Source organism: Scheffersomyces amazonensis, assembly GCF_036850825.1.
Source record: "Scheffersomyces amazonensis strain UFMG-HMD-26.3 chromosome Unknown RJT21scaffold_4, whole genome shotgun sequence".
NCBI classification, from domain to species: Eukaryota; Fungi; Ascomycota; class Pichiomycetes; order Serinales; family Debaryomycetaceae; genus Scheffersomyces; species Scheffersomyces amazonensis.
The window spans coordinates 695,314-719,609 of record NW_027042744.1 but is presented as its reverse complement, the minus strand read 5'-3'; the positions used below and the strand labels follow the sequence as shown (position 1 = coordinate 719,609).

At 35.2% G+C, this 24,296-nt stretch overlaps 13 protein-coding genes across 13 annotated transcripts; 6 read left to right on the top strand and 7 right to left on the bottom strand. All coding sequences in view use genetic code 12, as the record gives it.

Annotated features, from left to right (window-relative positions):
* Positions 1-196: 196 nt before the first annotated feature.
* Positions 197-1,419, top strand: YVH1 (tyrosine protein phosphatase). Its single transcript, XM_064884500.1, has one exon. The coding sequence runs from the start codon at positions 361-363 to the stop codon at positions 1,387-1,389; it is 1,029 nt and encodes a 342-aa protein (XP_064737829.1). The 5' UTR covers positions 197-360; the 3' UTR covers positions 1,390-1,419.
* RJT21DRAFT_41956 (uncharacterized protein) lies at positions 1,420-2,625 on the bottom strand. Its single transcript, XM_064884499.1, has one exon. The coding sequence runs from the start codon at positions 2,443-2,445 to the stop codon at positions 1,450-1,452; it is 996 nt and encodes a 331-aa protein (XP_064737828.1). The 5' UTR covers positions 2,446-2,625; the 3' UTR covers positions 1,420-1,449.
* On the bottom strand, positions 2,626-4,311 carry NCS2 (Ncs2p). The gene has a single exon (XM_064884501.1). It carries the CDS (start codon positions 4,213-4,215, stop codon positions 2,806-2,808), a length of 1,410 nt encoding a protein of 469 aa, XP_064737827.1. The 5' UTR covers positions 4,216-4,311; the 3' UTR covers positions 2,626-2,805.
* Positions 4,312-4,371: 60 nt separating this feature from the next.
* On the top strand, positions 4,372-4,911 carry RJT21DRAFT_121123 (uncharacterized protein). The gene has a single exon (XM_064881981.1). The coding sequence runs from the start codon at positions 4,409-4,411 to the stop codon at positions 4,811-4,813; it is 405 nt and encodes a 134-aa protein (XP_064737826.1). The 5' UTR covers positions 4,372-4,408; the 3' UTR covers positions 4,814-4,911.
* Positions 4,912-8,166, bottom strand: RJT21DRAFT_121122 (uncharacterized protein). The gene has a single exon (XM_064881980.1). It carries the CDS (start codon positions 7,966-7,968, stop codon positions 4,918-4,920), a length of 3,051 nt encoding a protein of 1,016 aa, XP_064737825.1. The 5' UTR covers positions 7,969-8,166; the 3' UTR covers positions 4,912-4,917.
* RJT21DRAFT_121121 (uncharacterized protein) lies at positions 8,145-8,836 on the bottom strand. The gene has a single exon (XM_064881979.1). It carries the CDS (start codon positions 8,799-8,801, stop codon positions 8,601-8,603), a length of 201 nt encoding a protein of 66 aa, XP_064737824.1. The 5' UTR covers positions 8,802-8,836; the 3' UTR covers positions 8,145-8,600.
* A 165-nt stretch (positions 8,837-9,001) lies between these two features.
* BOI2 (Boi2p) lies at positions 9,002-12,150 on the top strand. Its single transcript, XM_064881978.1, has one exon. It carries the CDS (start codon positions 9,190-9,192, stop codon positions 11,983-11,985), a length of 2,796 nt encoding a protein of 931 aa, XP_064737823.1. The 5' UTR covers positions 9,002-9,189; the 3' UTR covers positions 11,986-12,150.
* Positions 12,106-14,414, top strand: CDC27 (anaphase promoting complex subunit; the record flags this gene model as incomplete). The annotated part of the gene is made up of 2 exons (XM_064883025.1): positions 12,106-12,159; positions 12,300-14,414. The coding sequence occupies 2 exons, from the start codon at positions 12,106-12,108 to the stop codon at positions 14,412-14,414; spliced, it is 2,169 nt and encodes a 722-aa protein (XP_064737822.1).
* A 618-nt stretch (positions 14,415-15,032) lies between these two features.
* RJT21DRAFT_41937 (uncharacterized protein) lies at positions 15,033-17,435 on the top strand. Its single transcript, XM_064884498.1, has one exon. It carries the CDS (start codon positions 15,360-15,362, stop codon positions 17,364-17,366), a length of 2,007 nt encoding a protein of 668 aa, XP_064737821.1. The 5' UTR covers positions 15,033-15,359; the 3' UTR covers positions 17,367-17,435.
* ATP3 (F1F0 ATP synthase subunit gamma) lies at positions 17,374-18,567 on the bottom strand. The gene is made up of 2 exons (XM_064881977.1): positions 18,472-18,567; positions 17,374-18,359 (listed from the first exon to the last, which is right to left on the bottom strand). Exons 1-2 carry the CDS (start codon positions 18,516-18,518, stop codon positions 17,546-17,548), a joined length of 861 nt encoding a protein of 286 aa, XP_064737820.1. The 5' UTR covers positions 18,519-18,567; the 3' UTR covers positions 17,374-17,545.
* Positions 18,568-18,839: 272 nt separating this feature from the next.
* RJT21DRAFT_121115 (uncharacterized protein) lies at positions 18,840-19,362 on the bottom strand. Its single transcript, XM_064881976.1, has 2 exons — positions 19,305-19,362; positions 18,840-19,237 (listed from the first exon to the last, which is right to left on the bottom strand). The coding sequence occupies exons 1-2, from the start codon at positions 19,306-19,308 to the stop codon at positions 18,948-18,950; spliced, it is 294 nt and encodes a 97-aa protein (XP_064737819.1). The 5' UTR covers positions 19,309-19,362; the 3' UTR covers positions 18,840-18,947.
* A 205-nt stretch (positions 19,363-19,567) lies between these two features.
* CWH43 (Cwh43p) lies at positions 19,568-22,686 on the top strand. Its single transcript, XM_064881975.1, has one exon. It carries the CDS (start codon positions 19,632-19,634, stop codon positions 22,608-22,610), a length of 2,979 nt encoding a protein of 992 aa, XP_064737818.1. The 5' UTR covers positions 19,568-19,631; the 3' UTR covers positions 22,611-22,686.
* On the bottom strand, positions 22,658-24,296 carry FTH2 (Fth2p). Its single transcript, XM_064884496.1, has one exon. It carries the CDS (start codon positions 24,136-24,138, stop codon positions 22,705-22,707), a length of 1,434 nt encoding a protein of 477 aa, XP_064737817.1. The 5' UTR covers positions 24,139-24,296; the 3' UTR covers positions 22,658-22,704.

Here is a 24,296-nt window from a genome sequence, read left to right as displayed (position 1 = left end):
TATATTATGGTTATAGTGTTGTAATGGTGTCATTTGTGCTTAAGGGTCGGACATCGGAGTCCGGCAATGCTTTAACTAACCTGCGCAAATATATCGGTAGTACCAACATTAAATTTACTGAATTTGTCGAGCATTCTAAACTTATTTGAAATAGAATTACTGAACTTCAACAAAACCGACTACATTGAACTCATCATTAATATCATTCATTGCACTATCGTCATTATTCTCACCTACTTCACCTTCGCTATGTTTAACGATCTGTGGTCGGGCTTTGAGCCTCAGTCTCAGTATTCGCAGCCTGAAAAATTAATTTACCGACTCATCTCTTAACTATCACTATACTCTATCCACCACATAATGCTAGCGAGGATTCTAGGTGGCATATACTTGTCTTCAATAGAGCCTCTCAACCAAGAAGAAGATCTCCATGCTTCTCATAGTATTACCCACATTTTAAGTGTCATATCTGGGCCCATACCGCACCAATCTACTTACACCTCATCGCCTTATACCCATAAGCAGATTGACATTACTGATGAAGAAACCAGTAACATACTTGATCATTTTGATGAGGCATTGGCCTTCATGCATTCAGCCATAGTCACTAGCAAATCTACTGTGTTAGTTCATTGTGCCCAGGGCTCATCCCGATCCGTCATTGTGGTGATGGCATATCTTATGAAGTACTACAAGTTGACAATGGATCAGTCGTTGTATGCCATACGAAGGAAGTTTGAAGGGGCTGTGATAGAACCCAATCAGTCATTTTTACAGCAGTTGAAAGTGTATGAGACAATAGGCTTGAGTACAGAGGGAGCTATGCAAAAGCCGGTGTATAGACAGTATCGCATTGAGTTGGCCCTTAAGCAAGACCCATCGGGCCAGACAGTCCGAGATTTGAATATGTTTCAGTTCACATCAGACACTGAACTTGAAGCAGAAACAGAGACAGAGAGAGAAACAGAAATAGAAACAGAAACAGAGCCACAAAATACACAGACACAATCTGATCTCCGATGCAAACGGTGTCGTCAGACATTAGCCAAGTCATCACACATTGAACTCCACGACATACCCGACCTCGACTCCCGCCAGTCACAGTTCATTAAGACAGCCCCTAATTCCAGACGTATCATCAGTGTTCAATCAGCAGCATCCAGTTGTAGTCATTTCTTCCTCATTGAACCGTTAAACTGGATGAAAGATGAACTTGCGCTCGGAAATATAGAGGGTAAGTTTCAGTGCCCCAAGTGTCAGGCCAAAGTAGGAGGTTACTCCTGGAGGGGCTCTCGATGTTCATGTGGTAAATGGATGGTACCTGCACTCCACTTACAGACAGCTAAAGTTGATGAAATCAAACCCTTTCAATTACATCAACATACCTAATCTATGTATATAACTAACTAAATAATTAATTAATTAACTAATCAAGAAAAATTTTAGTACCTAATTACCTTCTACCACCATGGAAGTTTCATACTCTTCATCATTTTCATCCCGAATTAATCGTGATTGTATAGGACTAATAGAACTAGCAATAGTTGTAGTATTGGTAATTATGCTACGACCAGTGTTATTCATACTGGTAGCAAAAGTAGCGGCAGAATTAATCACATAATCGGCACTTAAACTATGATCATCTTGATACTCCACCTCATCAGCCATAAACCCTTCATCATCAAGTGGCATCAGCACCAGTTCTAGACGATGCAGGAAGTATCTGCGATTTGTATCATCCACTTGCTCTTCTGCGTCTCCTTGTCCTTGTCCTTCTCCTTCTTCTTCTTCTTCTTCCACCTCATAATCATCATCAGCATCAGCATCACCATCCACTATATTAGCATCCAAATCCTCTTGATCATGCACTAGCTGCTCTTGGATATCGACATGATTATGAGAATTCTCTGCTGCTGCATTACCATATGAATGGTTATGGCCATGATCATGATCATCTCCTTCTCCGTCTTCATCATAGGCATACAGCCTAGCATTCTCATAATCGATTTGCTCCAACGTCTTATTGATCCCAATAGGTCGTATCGACAAATAACCGGTCATTCTGATTCTTGTCAATTGATCTATTTTCAGCTGGATTAATGGTGTAGTGGTGACAAATTTTCGAACATTACGATACCCTGGTAACAAATTAGTTGATTGAATAGTGAACTCCAATTCAGCAGCATTGGCTCCTGGAACCTCTGCTGAATATGCCTGTAAGGGTGGAGCAAACAATAGTCGAGATTGTTTCCTCTCTTCTATCAATATCTGTTCGGCTGTCGGAGGTCGATTACTGTTGGTAGTGATAGAGCCCATGATGGAGCTCGAGGTAGTGGACGCTGATACTGATTTGTCACTACCAGATGACACTGACACCGCTTTACGGTTCTGGTCCTGATTCCATAGGGTATACAAGTTGGCTGGGAAGAGAGCCGGCGAGTACATACTGAGTTACAGTGGAGATATATCACGGTTACTGTGGGGAGCAATTGAGTTAGTTGTCTCTTAACTACTGTACTGTACTGTCTTCACTGGAGAGATGTCTCGCGGCCCGCCCACCTGAGTGCGTAGCGAGAGCGCAAAAATTTAGCTGCAAATTTGAGAATTAGCGTTATAAATCCTTCAGCAATTACTTTCTATATACTGTAGGATAACCTGTAGGTATTACACTATAATAGGGGTATTCTAACTGTATTGATGTTTATATAGTGAGTTGTATAGTGAGTTGTATAGTGAGTTGTATAGTGTGTTATATACTGTACTATATCCTGTACTATAGACTATAGACTCTATACTGAGATCCGTTTACTCACCCTCATCCTCACCCTCATCGTCTGTTAATACAAACTCATCAAGAACTCGCTGTTTCTCTCTATCACTATCGACTATATACTGTTGAGTTGCAATAGGGGAAGTATTGTTCGTAGGCCATATAAACCCTGACTCCTGCTTAACTCCACCTAATGTAACAATACACCCATAACATATGTTTAGTGGATTACCATGAGGAACTTCTGTAGATTGTGATGATACACCCACAGAATCCTTATATAACTGGAGATTCTCATGATCTTGTTCAGTCTCAACTGGTGCAGCCTTATTAACTGTAATATTTCTTAACCAATCACCAGGATCTTGATAGATCTCAATACCACAGATCTGACAATGAGCGACAGTACCAACATTATCATCAACCTTGGGAGCTCCAAGTTTTTCACCAGTTTTAACAACTGTTGATGCTGTGGATGCATAACCTGTGGCATCTAGTTGACTGAAATATCGAGTAGTTAAATCACGAATAGTCAAGTTCTTATTGATTTTGGATTTAGGAATGGTAGATACCAATACAGACTCATCTAGTCCAGTCAATTTGGCATATGCTAGTATCTCAGCATACAATACATCTCTAAGAGGGAATAAGATTTGTAATTCTTTATCATTATATGCTATTGTATGATCAGCTATAGCTTGATAGATGGTGGAACCTCTTCCCTTGACAGTTAAAGCAATGATTTCATTGGCAATTCTGGTCATACTATGACCATATATTATGGTTTGACATCCTTCAATATATGCTGTTCTTGCAATTAAATCTTGATAGATTATTGTCAATAAATCTTCAATAGATGACTTGTTGGGACATAGTTTTAAGATATCAAATAAAGTATATTTAGTTTGGGCGGTATATGGTAAAGTAATTCCCGTGAAATCATCATGTAAAATAATCTTTTCAAGTATTGAATCATCAAGAATGTATGAATTTAAGTCCAATACTTTATAATGAATAGGTACAGGTTCATATCGTTTGACAAGTTCGGGCAATATATCCGATATTCTTTTATTCAAACTATTCAATTCAAACTCATTAAGATTCAATATCACCAATTCAAATCCCTGTTTACCTTTATGAGCTTCATACTGTTCTTGAAGTAATGATGCCATGACATCTAAAAGGACCAATGATGACTCACCACCAGATAACGCCAACAAAACACGTTGGGTTCCAAGTTTTTCTATCAAAGCTCCATATTTCACCTTATATTTATCATCTTGCATCTGTTTCCGTTGCTTTCCTCTAATGAATCGGATGAAGCATGCCTTACAGAAAGGTTCCTTTCGAGTGATTAGTACGGCATTTTCTTGTTTACAACGCTGACATTTAGCCACATCACTGTCTGACAGACCGAGAAACGTAACAGCCGGATTTTCAGACATCTCTACTATTACTTACTGACTTACTGGCCACTATATAGTGTCTGACTAAGACTAAAGAGATGCCTCTTCTGAAAAATTGAACCTGCAAAATTTTTATTACAGGTTGCGATACTGCCAAAAATCATAAAACTACTCAACTGAGCAGAAAATGACGGTCAAACCTTTAAACAGAGGCTCATAAGGACACCACAATATGACACGAAGGCCATCGGATAATACTGAAGTAACATCGGATGCGGTTGATCCGCAAACCACACCAATTCCTACAAAAATTGTCAGTAATGATGAATCAGACATTGTGGAGAAGGAAAAGGAGAAGGTGGACTTCACCAAAGGTGGAGTAGACAAGTTTAAATTCTATCCTGACAATCCTGAAAATCATCGTCACAAATATCGGTGGACCATGAAGGAGCCATCGAAATTTTATGATCCGTGCGAAGAAAGTAGACAGGCATCGCTAAATTGTATATTGAGAAATCAGGAGGATCGAACCGTGTGTCAGGATTTCTTTGATGCCTACAAGGAATGTAAGAAAGATTTCTTTAATAAGAAGAGAAAGGACAGACTTGAAGGACGTAGTGGATGGGGGATATGGTGATATACGATTTTAAGTATATATTATTCATAAATACGTTAAGTACATATACACAAATACGTTAAGTACATATACACACACATTAAATACAAACTTGTACATACACACTAAACAATGCCAAATGTAGGATTACCACTGGCTACTTCCCAATCAGAACTATGACGTTTAATGCTTCCAGATAACATACACGACTTAGTAGGACGATGAGGATCAAAGTCGCGCGGGAGATCTCCAAAGCTTTTGGGTAAAGTAGCACGCTGATCGGCGGGGAAGTCATCAAAGTCAGAGTAGATTCTCGTGGCTCCTATAGAATCCTCTACTCGAGATAATGTAGATTGAACAATCTTACCTACCACATCCTTGTAGTGAAGATATGGTAATGAGTTATGGATCTGTAACTGGCCCGACTTCCGGTTGATGGAGCATAACAAAGTAGCTACATCACGGGTAGAATTCTTAGACACCAATTCTTCCTTGACGACTCTCTCAAGAACACGCTTGTAGTTGTCGGCATAACCGTTCTGACTCTCACAATGGTTCAAGAGATAAGTGATACAACTCTCCAAGTACTTCGATACATCCACACGCATAGTGAAGAGAATGTAATTCAATTGGATATTGAGGAGACTGGCGGATTCATCCTCAGTAACCTGTTCACATAATCGATGTGCCAAGGTGCGTTCCCAGTCTTCAAGCTCACGAAGTTTTCTGGTACTGGTAGGACAGTAATTGACTAATTCTCTTTGACGAGCCAATGTGAATTTGGTATGTTCATGTATATAGTCATCGTCAACATCATCATCATTATCAGTTTCAGAAAGCATATTGAATGATGAAGATGTGCATACCATGGACTTCAATTCATTCTCAACATAGTAGAAGTCCGATTGGATTTCTCTTAAGTTACGCTTGAATGCTTGATACAAATAGTTCACTTCTGACTTATCGACTTTAGGTACATTGTTAATGGAGAAGCTGAGTAAATTGTTGCGTAAATTGCGGAGGTAATTAAGTAAGAATGTCTGCTTGAATTGTGCTAAAGGTTGAAGTTTCATCCATTCCAATACTTGTAAACGTACTCGACTGGATTTAAGTTTAGATGATGAAGAATGTTTATGAACCACATTGTCGCCAGGTTTCAGAGACGAGAGGAACCGTAAGTCATTGGCTTTAAAGTCCACAATGTCTCCATCCATAGGTATTGATAAAGGAGCCGGACATATAGCTCCAGGTCTTGGACCTGGTCCTGGCCAATGTAATTGAGGATCCTTAAGAAGCTTCTCCAAGATATTCAACTTACGGCGAATGAAGTGACTCTTGATGTAGTTATTGTAATAAAACAGACCATTGATACCACAGAAGAATTTGGTAAAGTTAACAATCTGACACTTTATATCAATGTTGGGGTAGTTTCCCCATAAGAATGATCCATCTATGGTCTTGTTGGTATAGTCAATGTTAGAAAGAACAATATCACATTCACACCCTCGTGTTTGTTCCGGATCAAGCGTCACCGTATATCGTAGTCCCGATTGGAAATATGAACTGAATTGAACATCAATTATCTTATCCTTATCATGACTTGTTACATAGTCTATGGGTTTACTTTTGAAGTCATGGAATTGTTCTGCTGCTGTGCACTGTGATGATTCAATAGTAGTATCACTTGTATCAGGGCCAACCTTTTGCTTTTTGAATGACTCCGATTTCTGAGTACTAGTCTTAGCTTTCCTCTTCTTGACGGACTTGGTTGGAACAGTGTTTGTCCATAATAGTCCCAATCTTCTTCTTTTCAAGTACACATCCATACGTTGCTCTAGATTAGGGATAGGTTCACCCAAATCACTAACATTAGTGGTACTAGATCGATGTCCATCAACTACTGGAGCAAATAAATATGAATATTTAGTGGAGAGGTCCATAGGAAACAATAAACTACTAATCCTATTAGGTAAGCTTGTACGTAAGTAGGCGGATATTTTCTGTTCAAGTATACGAGCTTCACACTCAATCTGGCGTCTCCAATTCTGGTCATCTTGCTTACCGTTATTCCTACTAGGAGACTCTTTCAGGCCTGTTGTTCCCTTACCTTTGGGGATAATCACTTGTCCAATTTCTGGATCGTAATTAGGATTTGCTTGCCTCAGATGAATGGCATTCTGTCGTCTTAAGTCAGAAGATGATTCAGGGAATAGTAAATAATTGTCATCATCATCATTGTCATTATCATTGTCATTATCGTAGGTATTCATTCCATCGTTGAATGAATAGGCATCATGAAGAGCTGCTGCTGCTCGTGTAGCAATCTGAACTGTAGAGGGGCTTGGAGGTCTTAAAGATGTAGATTGTCTAGCTGATGAAAGTAAATATCGTTCACTTAATACTTGACTAAAATCTCGACCTGTAATAGTAGTATCTCTTTCTCCAATATCAGGAGGTTCAAAATTAAACCGACGATGATCAGCACTGGGACGGAAAGAGGCATAGAAGTTGGCTCGTCCAATAGCATCTTCTTCTTCAATGAGTTCATTATCATCATCATCAATATGACTATAATCCGCTTCAGTATAATCCAAATCCTCTTCATCATCTCCACTAGTATCGTCATCATTATGATCATTATCATAATCAGATTCACCAATAATAGCCAGTCGAATTTCTCGTACTTCCAGAGGAGTATTGGCAAATGAGAGGGCCTGTAAAAAGTCATCTATATTGTTGGACTCAGTAGAATCAGCAAGACCAATGAAATTCCGAAATGACTGTAATCGAGCATTGACCATTGCTTCTCGGAATCGTCTATCTTGTCTGAATCTGACTCGGGATGGTTCAGCATCTAGCCAAGGTGCAGTAGTAGGGGTACCTATGGGAGGTAGGGAGCGAAATGGTGGCGATATACGTATCAAAGAGCTGGAGCTGGAACCAGAACCAGAACCAGAACCAGAGGCTCTAGGCTCACGTTCAGTAGGGATATAAGTGTGGAATCGATGAATACGATCATTGATTGGGGGTATACCTCGAGGAGGTGGAGGAGGTGGCGGTGGTGGTGGATGTTCTGGTAGTGACTGTTGTGGAGGTGGTCGAAGTTCTGTTGGTTGTTCAGGGTCGGTACGGTTACCGGACAGACTGGTGGGATCTGGGGTAGGTGGTGGTGGCATTGTGAGTTAAGTTATTTGTAGTATTGTAGAGTACAAATATGCCTGAAACGGAGATATTTTTCTAGTTTGGATATTCTAATGGTTTACTTAGTGATTTTTAGCGAGTTAGAGATGAGCAAATAGGTAAATTAGATGATGATAGAGGAATAGATTTAAGTAGGAAGAAGGACAATGGAGTAGATTGATATTGAGTGGGGCAGCTCATGTGGTCGGGGTCATGTGATGCTACAAAGGAGAAAGTCGGAAGTATACAAAGTATACATAGTATAGATAGATAATTATTAGTGGTAGTAGAATTGATTAGTTGTAATTGGTAGTAGAAGTAATGAATGAATAGTGTTAGTGATGGTTATGAGTTAGTTATGAGCTAAATTACTTAGTTAGCTTATATAGAGTGTTTCACATGATAATAGAGATTAATAGTGTGATAGAGAGTTTAAGATTCAGTACGGGAGTGCACAAGAGATTGAGGAAATCCGTGTAGTATAGAACTACTATATTACTATAGTCATACTATATAGTACTACATTTAGTCTTACAGTAGTCTGTACAGTTACTAAGTGTTAAGTTAAGTACTGCAGTGAGGGTCCATACTGCGGTAAGGAGGCAAAAGGTTTAAGCTCCATGCGTCATCAGAGATGTCGTGTGAGGCCCAGACAATGTCGCGCAATTTCAGATAAAAAAGAAATGAGAATGCACGTCAAACACACGGCTGCCACACTGAGACGAGCAGACGAAGACATTGAACATAGTGGGAAGAACAAGTTCAAGTACAAGTGAACAATACATATAATATTATAATGACAGCATTGTAGTTTATCATAGTAGTACATTGTAGTAGTATATAGTAGGAGCCTATAGTAACACCCCATGACACAAGATGATGTAGAGATAGGTAACATTGTAACAGTAGATTGTAGACATTCCAACGGTGACAGCACGACATTCTGTCTGTCACATGTCGCATCCGCTTCGTATTTGTAACAGATTATTTTTTTAAGCAAATGTCTTTTGTTGTCCTAAACGAAAGATACCACCAGAAAACAGACACAACCACAGACAAAACCACAACCAGAGACATTTAAACAAAGCATATAACGTAAGACATACGCTCACACACACTCACTTATACACACACTCAAACAGACAGACACATATACAAATACATATATATCTAATCAGACACAACAGAAGCACAAGTTCATATACAACAAAAATAAAATGACTTCTGGCTCAGTGTACATCTCCATTAAACAATTTAATGCTCGACTCGGAGACGAACTCTCCCTTAAAGTCGGTGATAAAGTCGAAGTACTTGCCGATGATAGTGAATATAATGATGGATGGTTTATGGGAAAAAACCTTCTAACTAATGAAGTCGGACTTTATCCGAAATCTTTTACTCAAATTCTTCAACAACCAACAAATCCTGATAAATCTTTATTAAGGTCTCGATCAAGACGTGTAGCCAGTGGGAATAGTACAAATTCAACTATAAATAATTCAAATAATACTAATAATGGATCCAGTTCTGGACTCGGAACTCCTATTTTAAAAGTCAATCAAATTACTGATTCAGTTGAACAATTGGATATAAAAAATAATAGTCCTGAACCCCTTGCAAATTCCACTAGAACTGAAGATTTAAACCCTCATGAAGCTTATAAATGGACTCCTCAACAAGTATCATCATATTTCTCTCTTGTATTAGGATTTGATTTGGAAATAGCCGGTAAATTCGCCAGACATAAGATTACTGGAGCCATTCTATTTGAACTTGATTTGGCTCATTTAAAAGAGTTGGATATTGACTCATTTGGTACTAGATTTGAAATTTATAAGGAAATTGAAAAATTAAAGGAATTATCTGAAAAAGGTGGTAAATCTAAAATTAAAGCTCCTCCTGTTCCTCCTACAAAAATCGAAGATACGGCCTCTTCAAATTCAGAAGATGATTTTCAAAGTCCTAATGTTACTCCTTATTCTAAAAGTAAAGAATTTGATACTAAATTAATGCCTTCAGCTCCCTTAACTACTTCTACCAGTACTAATAGTTTTTATAAAAATCATCAACGTAAAAGATCTCAATCTATGGAAAATCTTAGTTTTATTGATGATTTAAATAGTAATTTATTTACATCTCCTAGAAAGGCTCCTCAACCTCCAACTGATAGTCCAATGAATGAAGCATATAAATTTGGTAGTGGTCCAGTACTTATGGCTCCAACTCCTCAAGATCATGGGATTTATCGTACTAGATCTCATGCTTCAAGTTTACTTCAATTAAGTAGGCCAAGTTCAAGTGTATATGAACAATCAGTAATGAGTAATCATAAAAAATCTGGTTCTCAAGTATCAGGTAATGGACATGGAAGAGGAAATTCTAGTTCATCAAATAATAATCATCATAAAAGACATTCTTCCTTATTCTCATTTTTATCAGTAAGTGAAGAAAAACCTTTGAATACTAATAGAACTAATAATTTAGCAGGATCTCAAACTCCTAAGGGAGATTTACCTAAATTAACTTTAACATCTCCAGTTAATCTTAAACAAGATAATGTACCTTCAGCTCCAACTCCATATTCACCTAGAAGAAATAATCTTAATGGATCAATTCCTAATCGAGCTGATTCTCCATCTGATTTAACTATTGTAGATATTGATAATGTTCAATTATCTCCTAAGAAAGGCAAATCTGGTTCAACTCCAACTTATAGTAAACCAGATTTAACTTTTGGTAGAGATGAAAGGAGATCAGCCTCAGATTCTCCCGGTCCAATTCCTTCAAGATTAAAAGGTTTACGTACTGTATCAGCTCAAAATTTAAAGAATATTACTGCCTCAAGAAAACTGAAAACTTCAGCTTTTACTGAAGGTATAAGAGAGATATCACCAGATGAAGCAATAAAATCTGCATCTTATAGTGGATGGATGTCAAAGAAATCAGGTAACGCCTTATCATGGAGATCAAGATATTTTACTTTACATGGAACTCGATTATCATACTTTGCTTCACTTAAAGATAAACGAGAAAAGGGGTTAATTGATATAACAGCTCATAAGGTTATACCAATTAGTACTGAAACTGATGAATTCTCCGAAAGATCTGATAAATATACGGCTTTAATAGCTTCTTCAACATTTTCAGGAAGTTATTGTTTTAAATTAGTACCTCCAGCTCCTGGATTTAAAAAAGGATTAACATTTACTCAACCAAAGACTCATTATTTTGCGGTTGAATCAGAAGATGAATTAAGAGGATGGATGAAAGCTTTAATGTCTGCTACTATTGATATTGATGATAGTGTTCCAGTAGTTAGTAGTTGTTCTACTCCAACGGTTAGTTTATCTAAAGCTCAAGAATTATTAGCTAGAGCTCGAGAAGAAACTAAACTTAAAGATGAAGAATTACGAGCTCAAGGATTTCAACGAGGTAGTACTGTATCTGATGATTTTAATCAATTTTTAAATGATACAACAAATGATTTTGCAACTTCAGTAGATTCAGGTAGATCTCATAATGATGATTCTACGGCTGATACTTCTATACATCCTCCTAAATTATCTTTAGATACATCTTCTAAAGGTACAACTCCAAAGACTCCTTCAACTCCTCATGTAGGTGGTACAAGTTCAACTTCCGGTCCTGGTCATAGCTCACTTAGTGGAGGTTTTGCTTCTCCTTATTTATTGGCATCCGGTTTATTATCTCCCAAATCCGGTAATGCTTCATCATCTCCTACTACTGCCACCACTCCCGGTCTGAGAACCGCCTCGGATTTCTTTCCTGATGTCACTACCGGATCAACATTAACCAATGACTCATCATCAACAACAAATAGCACAATAAATACAAATACTACCACCAATACTACAACCCCCAAGTCTATCTTTTCCAATAGTAATGGCCGAATCTTAAGTGGATCCCGTAAGAAATTGGCCGGAGAAAAGTTAATGGCTTATTCAAGTGATGGTACCGGTAATCACAGTTTTGTCATCAAGGCCAAACGATGATTGACTATAACTATGCTATACTAATTTTCTACGTTTATTTAATTTAATTTAATTCGATTAATTTAATTTATTCTTCTTTTATATCTTCTTTGTAATGTATTATTTTGACTTCCGGTGGTAATGTATACGGTATTCCGGGCACATTCACGTGACCGCACACAAAACCCTTATAAAGTAAACATTTAAAAGTGTCAAATATCAACAGTACAAAAGTAAACTAATCCACCAAAAAGTGTTATAATCATCACTTAGAACTATTGAATTCAGATATGACGAGTCTCGAGGGCGATATGCCCGGACCCTCGGAACCCCAGTATGTTCAACAGTATCTCCGATCCCTTTGTATTCATAGTTTAGATAGTTTTAACTATGGTAATGCCGAATTCTCTAGTGAAAGACTTATTGCCATGGACCCCCACAATCCGGATTCCATATATTTATATTGTCTTACATTATTTAAACAGGGTAAATTCAAATCTTGTTATAGTAAATTAATTAATAATGGACAATTTATGGATATAAGTCTCGCTTGTGCTTACCTCTTTGGTCAATGTTGTATGAAATTAAAGACTTATAAAGAAGGAATATTTCAATTAACTAAAGTTAGTGGGATGTATAATGAATCTGAAGTACTGACAAGTTATCAGAAGTTTAATTATGAGTTCCAAAGATCCATGCAGCCCGATACATCACTGATTTATCATTTACTTGGTGATTTATATGGAGGTATTAATGATATAAAGAATAGTGCATTGAATTATAGTCAGGCCTTAAGATTTAATCAATTTGATTTTGAAGCATTTCAACAGCTATGTAAGTTGGGAGTCAAAGTCAGAGTCAAATCCATCTTTAAGTTACAACCTAATTTGTCTACTACTACCAATACTAATAATGAAGAATCTATGACAGAATATACTGATCATTTCACTAATCCATTTTCTAATACTGAGACTCCTGTAATTCATCAAGATGATACATTTGCCAATCTTTCAACCCCTCGAATTAAACCTACAGCTGTTCCTGATGCTCCACTACGGAAATCTAATTTAAATACAAGTTCTAATTCATTTGAGTTTACAAAACCTATATTCCCTAATACAGATGCATTTGGAGGCAGTAGTAATGATAAGAAATCTACGAAAAGAGAGAGCACATATTCACGTATAACGTCTCGATTGACTTCTTTGCCAGGCAGTGGCTCTAGTAGTACCAACAACAACAATAGCAATAACAATAGCAATAGCAATAACAACACTAATAGCAATAATAGCAATAATATTAGTAATAACAGCAATTCCAAAGTGCTTGAAACTCCAGGCAAGAAGTCCAACGTTCGATCCAATTTGAAAAGAAATACATCCAGTTCGACCATTGAGGTTATTAATAGCAATGGAGGTGCATCATCAAGTAATAATCAAATTATCCTTAATAAGGAGATTGCCAAGAGTGAGAAATATTTGGCAGGACTATATATTATTTTTGCTAAAGCATTTAAATGTATGAGCAAATATGATTGTTATAAGGGAATAAGATTACTTGAACTGTTATCAGAAAATGAAAAGGAAACTCCCTGGGTATTGAGTAAATTAGGGAGATTAAATTATGAAATAATTAATTATAAACAAAGTGAATATTATTTCATTAAATTAAGAAAATTAGATAGAACAAGATTAGAAGATATGGAATATTATTCGACATTATTATGGCATTTACATCGAAAAGTTGAATTATCATATTTAGCTAATGAACTATATGATTTAGATAAAGAAAGTGCTATAACTTGGTGTACTATAGGTAATTTATTTTCATTAATTCGTGAACCTGATGAAGCCATTAAATGTTTTAATAAAGCAATTAAAATTAATGAAGATTTTACTTATGCTTATACTTTAAAAGGTCATGAATATTTTGGTAATGATAATTATGAAATGGCATTAGAAAATTTCCGAATTAGTTTATTAAAGGATAATCGTCATTATAATGCATTATATGGTATTGGAATGGTATATATTAATTTAGGAGATTATCAAAAGGCTGATTATCATTTTCGAAAGGCAGTATCAATTAATCCAATTAATATAATATTAATTTGTTGTATTGGAATGGTATTAGAGAAACAAAATAAGAAAACTCTTGCTCTTAAACAATATGAATTGGCTAATAAATTACAACCTTTAAATCCATTACCAATTTTTAAAAAGGCTCAATTATTATTCTCAATGCAACAATTCACTCCAGCTTTAAAAAGTTTTGAAATCCTTAAGGAATTAGCTCCTCAAGAGGCTAGTGTACATTTCCTTTTAGGTCAACTATATAATATTCAAGGCGATAAATTTCAAGCTATTCGAGAGTTTACTATTGCCTTGAATTTAGATCCTAAGGGGAATTATTTGATTCGCGAAGCTATGGAATCGTTAAAGGAGAAGTAGGGGTAATAAATAAGTAATAGAGTAGGGTAGTTACATATAAAGGATATGTTAGCCTCACCACTTAGTAGTAGGCTTAAACTTGCCATAACAAGTATATAATTCTGCAATACACGCATAATGCAGATGAGTAACCAGAGCTACTACGCCTTTGTAGGCCAAGAGCCGCGTAGGCGACGCAAAGTGATTAGATTCGCATAACAATAGAGCTTTTATAATAGAAGAGGAAGGGATGAATTACAATGAGAGTTAAAAGTGGTGTAGCCAGACCGTGTACAGTGTAGCACATGTGTCCAGTGTGTACATGAGCCCAATGTGTATACAGTGTGGACAGTGTAGTGTGGGGAGTGTTTACAGTTTGTTTACAGTTTGTTTACAGTAATAGTGGTTAGGTAGAGTAGATCACAAGACACGACCACAGTACACTAAATCACCGACAACATACACTGCGTACACGTACCCTGCACATACTCTATACAGTCCCTATAAACCCACTGTCTAACAAACTCACACTATCACAGCTTTCCTTAGTCCGTAATTACGTGGCCACACGCACGACCCAGAAACCGTTACACAAACAAATTCGGCTACAGTCGATATATTTACCAACACATGAATCACGACTAAAATTCAACATAATTATACATTTGTTGTTAGTAACAGTAGTATCGTCAGATATCTCGTGATCAGTTAGTTATACCATTCTTTCGTCTATATACCCCTTTGGTAAATTTTGTTGCATTGCATTCACGTAACTGTGCAACGCTTCTAACACTGAATTGATAATAATAAAAAAAATTTTGGTGATAGTTTGTTTTGGTGGAAAACTACTGTGGATAATCAACAGCTCACTATCGCTAAAGTGAGACAACTAACCAGAACGAAGTTGTTCATTGACGAAAAAGTCGTGCTCGTCGATCTCACGCATTAACTCGCGCGATTCATAATATGTACATTCAAATTCATATATCTCGGTGGCTCATTGCTATTCAGCTTATAGCGTATTCATCGCTAGCATACGGATTCAATTGGGGATTTTCCAAGTCTGTTTATAGTAAGGGAGATACAGTTGACTTACTACTTAATAAAATAGAATCAGATAATACTCAATTACCGTATTCATATTATAATTTACCATTTGTATGTCCGCCAGGACTGAATGCTCGTGCAAGACATTTATCACTTGGAGAAATCTTAAGAGGTGATCGAATTTGGGAATCCAATTATGAATTACGATTTGGTGTTGATATGCCATGTATGAGATTATGTGATTTAATATCTCGTGAAACTGGTTTACAACGTGCTGATAGTCTTATTAGGAAAGGATATGTTGTTCATTGGACAATTGATTCCTTACCTGGAGCTACTACTTTTGTTTCCAATAATAAGAATAAGAAATATTATGCTGCTGGATTCCCATTGGGATTCGTAGATAGTAATATGGCTTATATATATAATCATGTCATGATGGTAATTAGATATCATTCTGAAGGTAATGGGAAATATTCAATTGTAGGATTTGAAGTATACCCTAAATCAGTTAGTAATGAACAATGTCCTGGTTCATCAAAGGATTATGAAAATTTTGCTATATCGGTTAAAAAGAATAAAGGAGGAGAATTACAAAAACAAAAAGTTATAATTCCTTATACTTATTCAGTATATTGGAGAGAAGATAATTCAATTGATTATGATTCAAGGTGGGATTTATATTATGAAAATGAATCAAATAATAAAAATCATCATATTCATTGGTTATCATTCACAAATTCAGTAGTATTATTGTTTTTATTGACATTAATTGCTACCCTTGTCCTTTTAAGAACACTTAAGAAAGATTTATCATCATCTCTGTCTACTGGAAGTGCTGAAGAACCAGCCAATTGGAAATCTCTTATATCGGAGATTTATAAATCTCCATCATATGTTATTCCCTTAACTACTTTAGTAGCAGCAGGAATTCAAGTTGTGGTGGCATTGATTGGAGTTATTGTAATATTTGTTATTAATTCTAAATTCTTTATCCCAGGAGCCAAAAGTTCTAGTACATTCTTTAATAATCATGAAGGTGCCGTAATCTCAATCTCCATATTCTTCTTTGTCATTTCAGGATTTGTTAGTTCATATGCTGGTATTATCCTTTATAAATTTTTAAAGAATGATAATATTAATCATGAATATCCATTACCAGCAGTTACTAAATTGTCATTATTATTCGGAAGTTTCTTACCGACATTTATATTGACAGTAGTATTCTTTTTAAACTTTTTTGTATGGGCTAAAGAATCATCATCTGCTATTCCATTTGGAACCATAGTGGTTCTATTATTATTATTCTTTATTATTGAATGTCCCTTAGGTATAATCGGAGGGATTATTGGTAATAAAAGAAAATTTTCACCTCAATCATTCCTCATTAATCAACGAATTTCAACTAAAGAGAATCCTTCTAATATACTTGGAGGTAAACCAATCAGAAAATTACATCGTTATAATTCATGGTTATTTAGTCCATTACCTAGTGTATTAGTATTTGGATTAATACCATTTGGTGTAGTATTTGTTGAATTATTATTCATATTTAATAGTGTATGGTTAGAAAAGACTACATTTTATTATATGTATGGATTCTTATTCATAACTACTATGATTCTTATAATAATTATTGCTGAATCAACAATTATTGCCATATATATATCCCTTTCAGTATATAATAATCCAAATTGGCAATGGCTTAGTTTCCGAGTAGGATCAAGTATAGGATGGTATATTATGGCTTATACAGTATACTATTTTACATTCTATTTAAATGTTAAAGATTTTGTTAGTAGTTTATTATACTTTAGTTATATGGGATTAGCCTGTTTCCTTATCTGTTTAGGATTTGGATCAATAGGATTATTCACCGGATTGATTTTTGTTAGAAAAATCTTTGGAACTATTAAGGCTGATTAAAAGAAAAGTCAGTCTTAATATCTGCATTATTATTATTATTATTATTATATATATACATATACATATACATATACATATCTACCCTTATATTATTTTTATATCATGAACGTATATTTTGTAAGTTTCAAAGCATTATTGAGTCTAAATAATGAAAAGAAATAAATAAAAAGAGTATGAGCTTAATCTAAGGATGAAGCACCAGTAATAATATCCACTAATTCATTAGTAATAACGGCTTGTCTGGTTCTGTTATATAAGATGGTAAAAGAGTTAATCATTTCACCAGCATTCTTAGAAGCGTTATCCATAGCATTTCTTCTAGCAGAAACTTCAGAAGCATAACCTTCAGCCATTGCAGCTAAAATAGAATTAGCTAATGAGAATTCAGCTAAAGTTTCCGAAGTATTTTCTGATTCTAATTCATATTTACTTAAACCTGGAGCCTTTTCAATAGCTTCAGCAGCAAATACAGAGAATTTAGATGGTTCAAATGAGACACCAGAAAGGAATTTATTGTATAAAACTTCAATATTATCGTATTTGCCTAATGTTGCAATTTCATCAGCAATTAATGAAACTTCAGTAAAGTTTGGAGCTTCTTTACCAACACCATTAAATGATAATTTTAATTTATCACCATGAGTTCTTAATAATTGAGTTTTAACTTTATCACCAATAGTAACAATATCAACTTCACCATTTAATTCTGCAGCTCTTCTTCTAGCTGATTTAGAAATTTGAGAATGAATAGATCCACATAAACCTTTATCAGAAGATACAACAACTAATAAAGTTTTAGATTGTTCAGGAGTTTCTGGTTCAGCATTAGCATAAAATTCAGAATCTGATTTGTTGAACACTCTGGATGATGCCATAGCTCTTTGAGCTTTATTTAATCTAGTGGATGCAACGATTTTCATGGTATTAGTAATTTTTTCAATGTTCTTAATAGACTTAAGACGCATTTCAATTTCTCTTAAAGTGGCATAGTTTCTACAATTGTTAGTAATTTATTATTGATATGGTGATACTCTAAGTTAGACTATACTATACTACTAAATAGTCAGTCTTTCCTAGAATTCTCCCTCTATTTCTTGACACATACCTGGCCCCGGTAGTACGGGCGACTTGAGTTGCACCTAAACGAAACATGTCCAATTGCAATTGATCTTACTGGAGGTTATAGACGTTAAACTAATGGGTTCACCATTAAATTTCAACAAATTTTTCGGTACTGTTTTTTTCTTCATTGGCTCTTAACTATGGGAGCTCATAGTTAGTGCGCGAGGTCCATAGTTAACGATCGGATTGGGGAATATTTCGATATTATTGGCTGGCGCCAATGCGAATGGGCGGGACACGACGACTACTACTACTACTACGCTGCTCCTGCAGACAGTATCCAATATAAGCTACTATCATAATACAGTATGACTACTACTATGACTTCTACAATCACTAACATAGTTGATAATAAAATAATGATAATAATAATGATAATAATAATAATAATAATATATAGAAAGTAATATTTATGCTATGGATGAGACCACTGGTCGTCTATGCTACAGGATCCATTCTCTACTTGGATGGATCATTCTTTTGGTATCCCAAGTATCCTTGTAGTGGATAAGTTTCAAGCATCTTCATATACTTTAAAATTAATGGTCGACAATTTTGTTGAGCATCATGTTGATGATATTGTTTACATTTTCTTAATGCTTCATGAGTAACCGTTAATTCATATGACCTTATCCATTGTTCTCTAGTAAATGATTTTCTAGCAGCATCTACTTGAGGAAAGTTATCATAATCTATATCGTCAAACGAGACCAATTCCGGTCTAATGTGTTCGCTGTAGTTATCTAAAGCTATTGTTAAAGGTTAGTACTTATTCTAGTTATAATGTCCATTTCAATTTAATTATGCTTAACATACCCATCCTCTATTTGTCTCCCGTTGCTTGGCCTGCTTGGTCAATACTAACTGTTTGCACATTATAAAAAGAAGAATTTTAACTGGAAGAAAAATACCCTTTTGGTAGGCACGGGACACGACCCTTGCTTGCTTTTGGGTGGGCCGCACCCTAAACCCGGTTCGCCTATGATCACATGGTATAGATCACGTGCACACCACCGTCTCGAGGAGCCGTAAATTTTTCAACTTTAAAGTTAAATTCATATGTCAAAATGTACGTGTCAAGATTAACCTGAGGTGTCAATTAAGTAGTGACCGTCATTAGCCGATCTATATCGTAGATAAGATATGACAACCGAAGAAAAATCCAAAGTTTCAAGTGAGCCAATTCCAATTCCAGTCACTGCAAGGACTAGTGAAGTATTCCGATTCAATGCTAAATGGGTAGCATATCTTCATGCTACCAGTGCCTATGCTGCATTTCTTGTTGCATTAATAGTGGGTTCAACCTTACATTATCATAAGATAGTGCAGAACTCATCGTATGGATATCCTGATGAATGGTTTCCTAGTGTTTCTGCTACAATTGGTGATAGATATCCTGAAAGATCTATATTTCAAATATTAATTGCTGTAACAGCTGGTCCTAGATTTTTATTATTAATATTTAATTTCATTCGTCTATATAAACCTAATACTTTCTTACCTTATATTGCCATAATTTCAGGAATACTTAGAACTTTTACTTGTGGAGGTTTTGTTTATATTACATCAACTGATGATCATGATTGGCATGATATATTTATGATAAGTTATATTATATTAACTATCCCTTGGAATGTGGCTATCACTTTATTATCAGATAAGAAATCTATACAAAGATCAGGAAGATTCTATACTTCAATCTCATTCTTTGGAACTTTAATACCTTTAATATATTGGTTTATTCAACATAAAGTTCATGTAAGAGCAGGTGCATATTCAATCTATGCCTATTTTGAATGGGCACTTATTATTTTGGATGTAGCCTTTGATACTTGGTCTATTGTAGATTTTAAAGATATAGATATTGTCTTTGAAGGTAATGGTATATCTTTAAATTCTACAGTACCAACCCCAAAAGTATCTGAAAAGCAAACCCCATTGACTGCTAATGATGAGTTTACAACCTTTGAATTCATTATCAATTCCATAAATTCATTCATATTCTGGTCAGTCATAACTTCTTTAATCTTATGTGTATGGTACTTCCCCTTATGGCATATGGGAATTTCTGGTTATGAAGCAGCTGTATTTGCTTTATTCATTCCTATAATTATCTTAATTATACCATTTCTTAGAAATTTATTAGCTAAAATCCCCTTTGTTACTAGAACTTTAACAGTATTATTTGGAATTGGAGCTTATAAAATAGAAGATCCTGAACAAAAATTATTAGCTATAACGGCTGGTACATCATTTGGAGTTATTTCCCTTGTAGTAGAACTTGGAGCTTTATCAACTCAACCTAAGAAATTCTTATCATTTATAACTACTTTTATTATTGGATTAACGGCTACATCGACAGCTAAATATTTGAATTACTCCAATAATCCTATTTGGGCCATAATGCATCAAGAAAATGGAGGTTTCAATGAAGTAGGGATTGTTATTGGATTATTGGGTTCACTTTTAACTCCTAGATTAAATGCCAATACTTTCGCCAAACTTCCAATTCAAGGTGGATCTTTCTTATTAGCAGCCATAGGGGTCGGTGGATATATGTTTACTATTCATTCATATTTAAGTGATACATCTACTTTAGCATTATGGACTTGGGAGGGTTTCCCCATAATAGGTCCAACTCCTATAACTGCAGGATTAATTAATATTGGTTCAATTATAATTGGAATTCTCTTATCACTTTCTGGATCTCCAATAATTGAATCATCTCTATATAACATCTTCTTAGGAGGTGGAAGTGCTACTATACTTTACTTTTTTAAAGGTTGGTTAGGATATTTGGGTGCTTCAGTATATACCATCTACATTGCTTCTATTTCTCCTTTAATTTGGAAATCCACTATAGGTTATAATTCTGGTTTATTATTCTTTATTGGATTCTTTTATTATGTGGTATTGGCCTTGGCCAGTGTATGGATTGTTGCTTATGCCTTTGTTCCGGGTGGATTCTTATTAAGAGAAAGAACTGACATTATCTTAGCCTCCTCATTCATCCTGATTTTGGTGGGGGTATTTAATTATAATGTTAGATTCAATAGTAAAGGTAGGAATACTTCTCCATTAAACTTTAAATCTTGTACCCTTGTTAAACAATCTCTAGTTGTTTTAAGTATCTTATTGGCTATAACTGGTTATGGATTTAATGTAAGATATAATAACCCATATCAAAAACCATATAATGAAGCATCTAAATCATTCACAGCCGGTATATGGTGTGTTCATTTTGGATTAGATAATGATATGTGGTCTAGTGAAATTCGTATGAGAAATTTAATTAAAGAAGCTCAAGTAGATATTATTGGATTACTTGAAACAGATACTCAACGATTAATTGGAGGTAATCGAGATTTTACTCAAACAATTGCTGAAGATTTAGGTATGTATGTTGATTATGGTCCTGGACCTAATAAACATACTTGGGGAGCAGCTTTATTATCTAAATTCCCCATTATAAATTCAACTCATCATTTATTACCTTCACCAGTAGGAGAATTAGCTCCAGCAATTCATGCAACCTTAGATATTTATGGTGAATTAATTGATGTAGTTGTATTCCATTCTGGTCAAGAAGAAGATGTAGAAGATAGAAGATTACAAAGTTTAGGGGTTCAAGAAATTATGGCTAATTCAACTAGACCACTTGTATTATTAAGTTATTTAGTAACTGAACCATTACAGGGGAATTATAATACTTATGTTAGTGAAAAATCTAGAATGTATGATATCGATAATACTGATTGGGATAGATGGTGTGAATACATTTTATTCCGTCAATTAAAGAAGGTTGCTTATGCTCGTATATCCCGATCAACCATTACTGATACTGAATTACAAATTGCTAAATTTAAGTTACTTACTGACCAGGAAAAGCTTGAAGATGATCAACCATTCTTATATGGTAATAACTATATTGATGAAAATACTATTGATGAAAACTTAAGAATGCCTCAATTGTTTAGAGGAGATGGGGTAAGAGGCCATAGATATCATGTGTTTGATGAGCCACGATACTTTGCTCAGGACAAATCACAAGTCCATAGCGAAGGAGAACAAGAGGAGCAAGAAGTGGAGGAAGGACAAGTAGAGGAAGATTATGAGCAATAGGCTTACATAAAAGTTACATAGAGTTAGTTACTGAACATGTAGAAATCAAATCAAACGTTAATGATATAATAAATAATGTATGTACTACCAGTATTTATGCTAATAAGACTTGCGCCTCACTGTCTTCTTCACTATACTCCGACTCGGGAGAATGGTTTGATTCTACTGATGCATTATGATGATGGAATGCTTCATACAATTTGAGCTTCTTTCTTATTCTTTTCAATTGCCATTTGATAGGAATTAAAGGTAACTTACCAGTTCTTTCTTCATATAATTTGATTTCTAACCAGGAGATTACAGCTATCCAATATAATAAATATGAACTTACACTACCATAAGTTGCAGAATTAGTCCAACCTAAAATAGCATTAAAAACCATCCACCAGCCATCTTTGAGACCATCACAACAATTTACATGCCAAATACTATTGGAGATATCATATGATCCTGGACCACTACCAGTTTCACTAACATCTACACCTCCACATAATTGAACATATCTCTCTAATTCAAGAAACCATACTCCTCTACTAGTTAAACCAGCACTAACTAAATAAAGGAAACATGTCAGACAAATGAGGAAATATTGTAAGGACATTTTATTACCTCCTTGATATAATAAGTAACCAATAAATGATCCAACCAATATTCCAGCTACAATGGAGAATGCAATAGCAGAGGGAGAATAAGACATACCCATTCCTCCTATAAATACTACAGCCTCTAAACCTTCTCTTAAGGTAGTTACAAGAGGTAAAAGGGCCAAGAAATACTTTTTACCAAACGATTGTCTGTGTCTATGGCTTAAAGACTTTCTCGATGATTTTCTTAAAGGTATACGATTAATTAATGAAGTAGATTCTTCCACCTCACCATTAGCACCATCTGAAGCTCTTCTGAAAGAGATCTCACTTTCTGAACTAACTATTTGATTTTGATTTTGATTTTGATTTTGATTTTCTTCTGGATCTTGATTTTCTTCTTGATCATCATCTCCCAATTTAGCAATTTCTTCTTCGCCTTCTTCATCTTCACCATGAGAATCATTAGAATGATATGAATGACTCAATTTGATCCACCACTTAACCTTCATAACTTTATTGATTCTTAACAACCCTATCCCCATAATTGTTATAACAACACTAGAAAGTAACGAAAAGGTCCCCTCCCAAATTCTTTCCGCATAAAACCAATAATCTTTCCCAATATAATAGAAACATATAATAAATACTAACCCAATAATTAAACATATAAATAATCCCAATATAGCACCCAACCACACTTGTAACTTGAGCTTTCTTTGAACTTTTTCAAGATGAGTTGCTCGATGAATTTGGCTATGACTATGACTAGTCGAAGTTGAAATTGAAACTGAAGATGAAGTATCCTGAGGAGGATGTGGTTTCAGATGAGATCGTTGTTTGATGAACGATAATAATACCGAGATGATGATGGCTGTTTCTAAGGTTTCCCTTAGAATAATAAAAAATATCTGGATTGAAAAGTATCCCTCCTGACTTGCCATTCTCGCACTTACTCGCTATGGACCTCTGGTTCTATAATAGTTCAGTTTTAATCTGGTTGTGGGCGATTTTTCACTAACCATCATAGTGAACTTCCAAGAAAAAAAATAGTACACAGCAGTATACTAAACTATAAATAGCTACGAGTACACCACTTTCC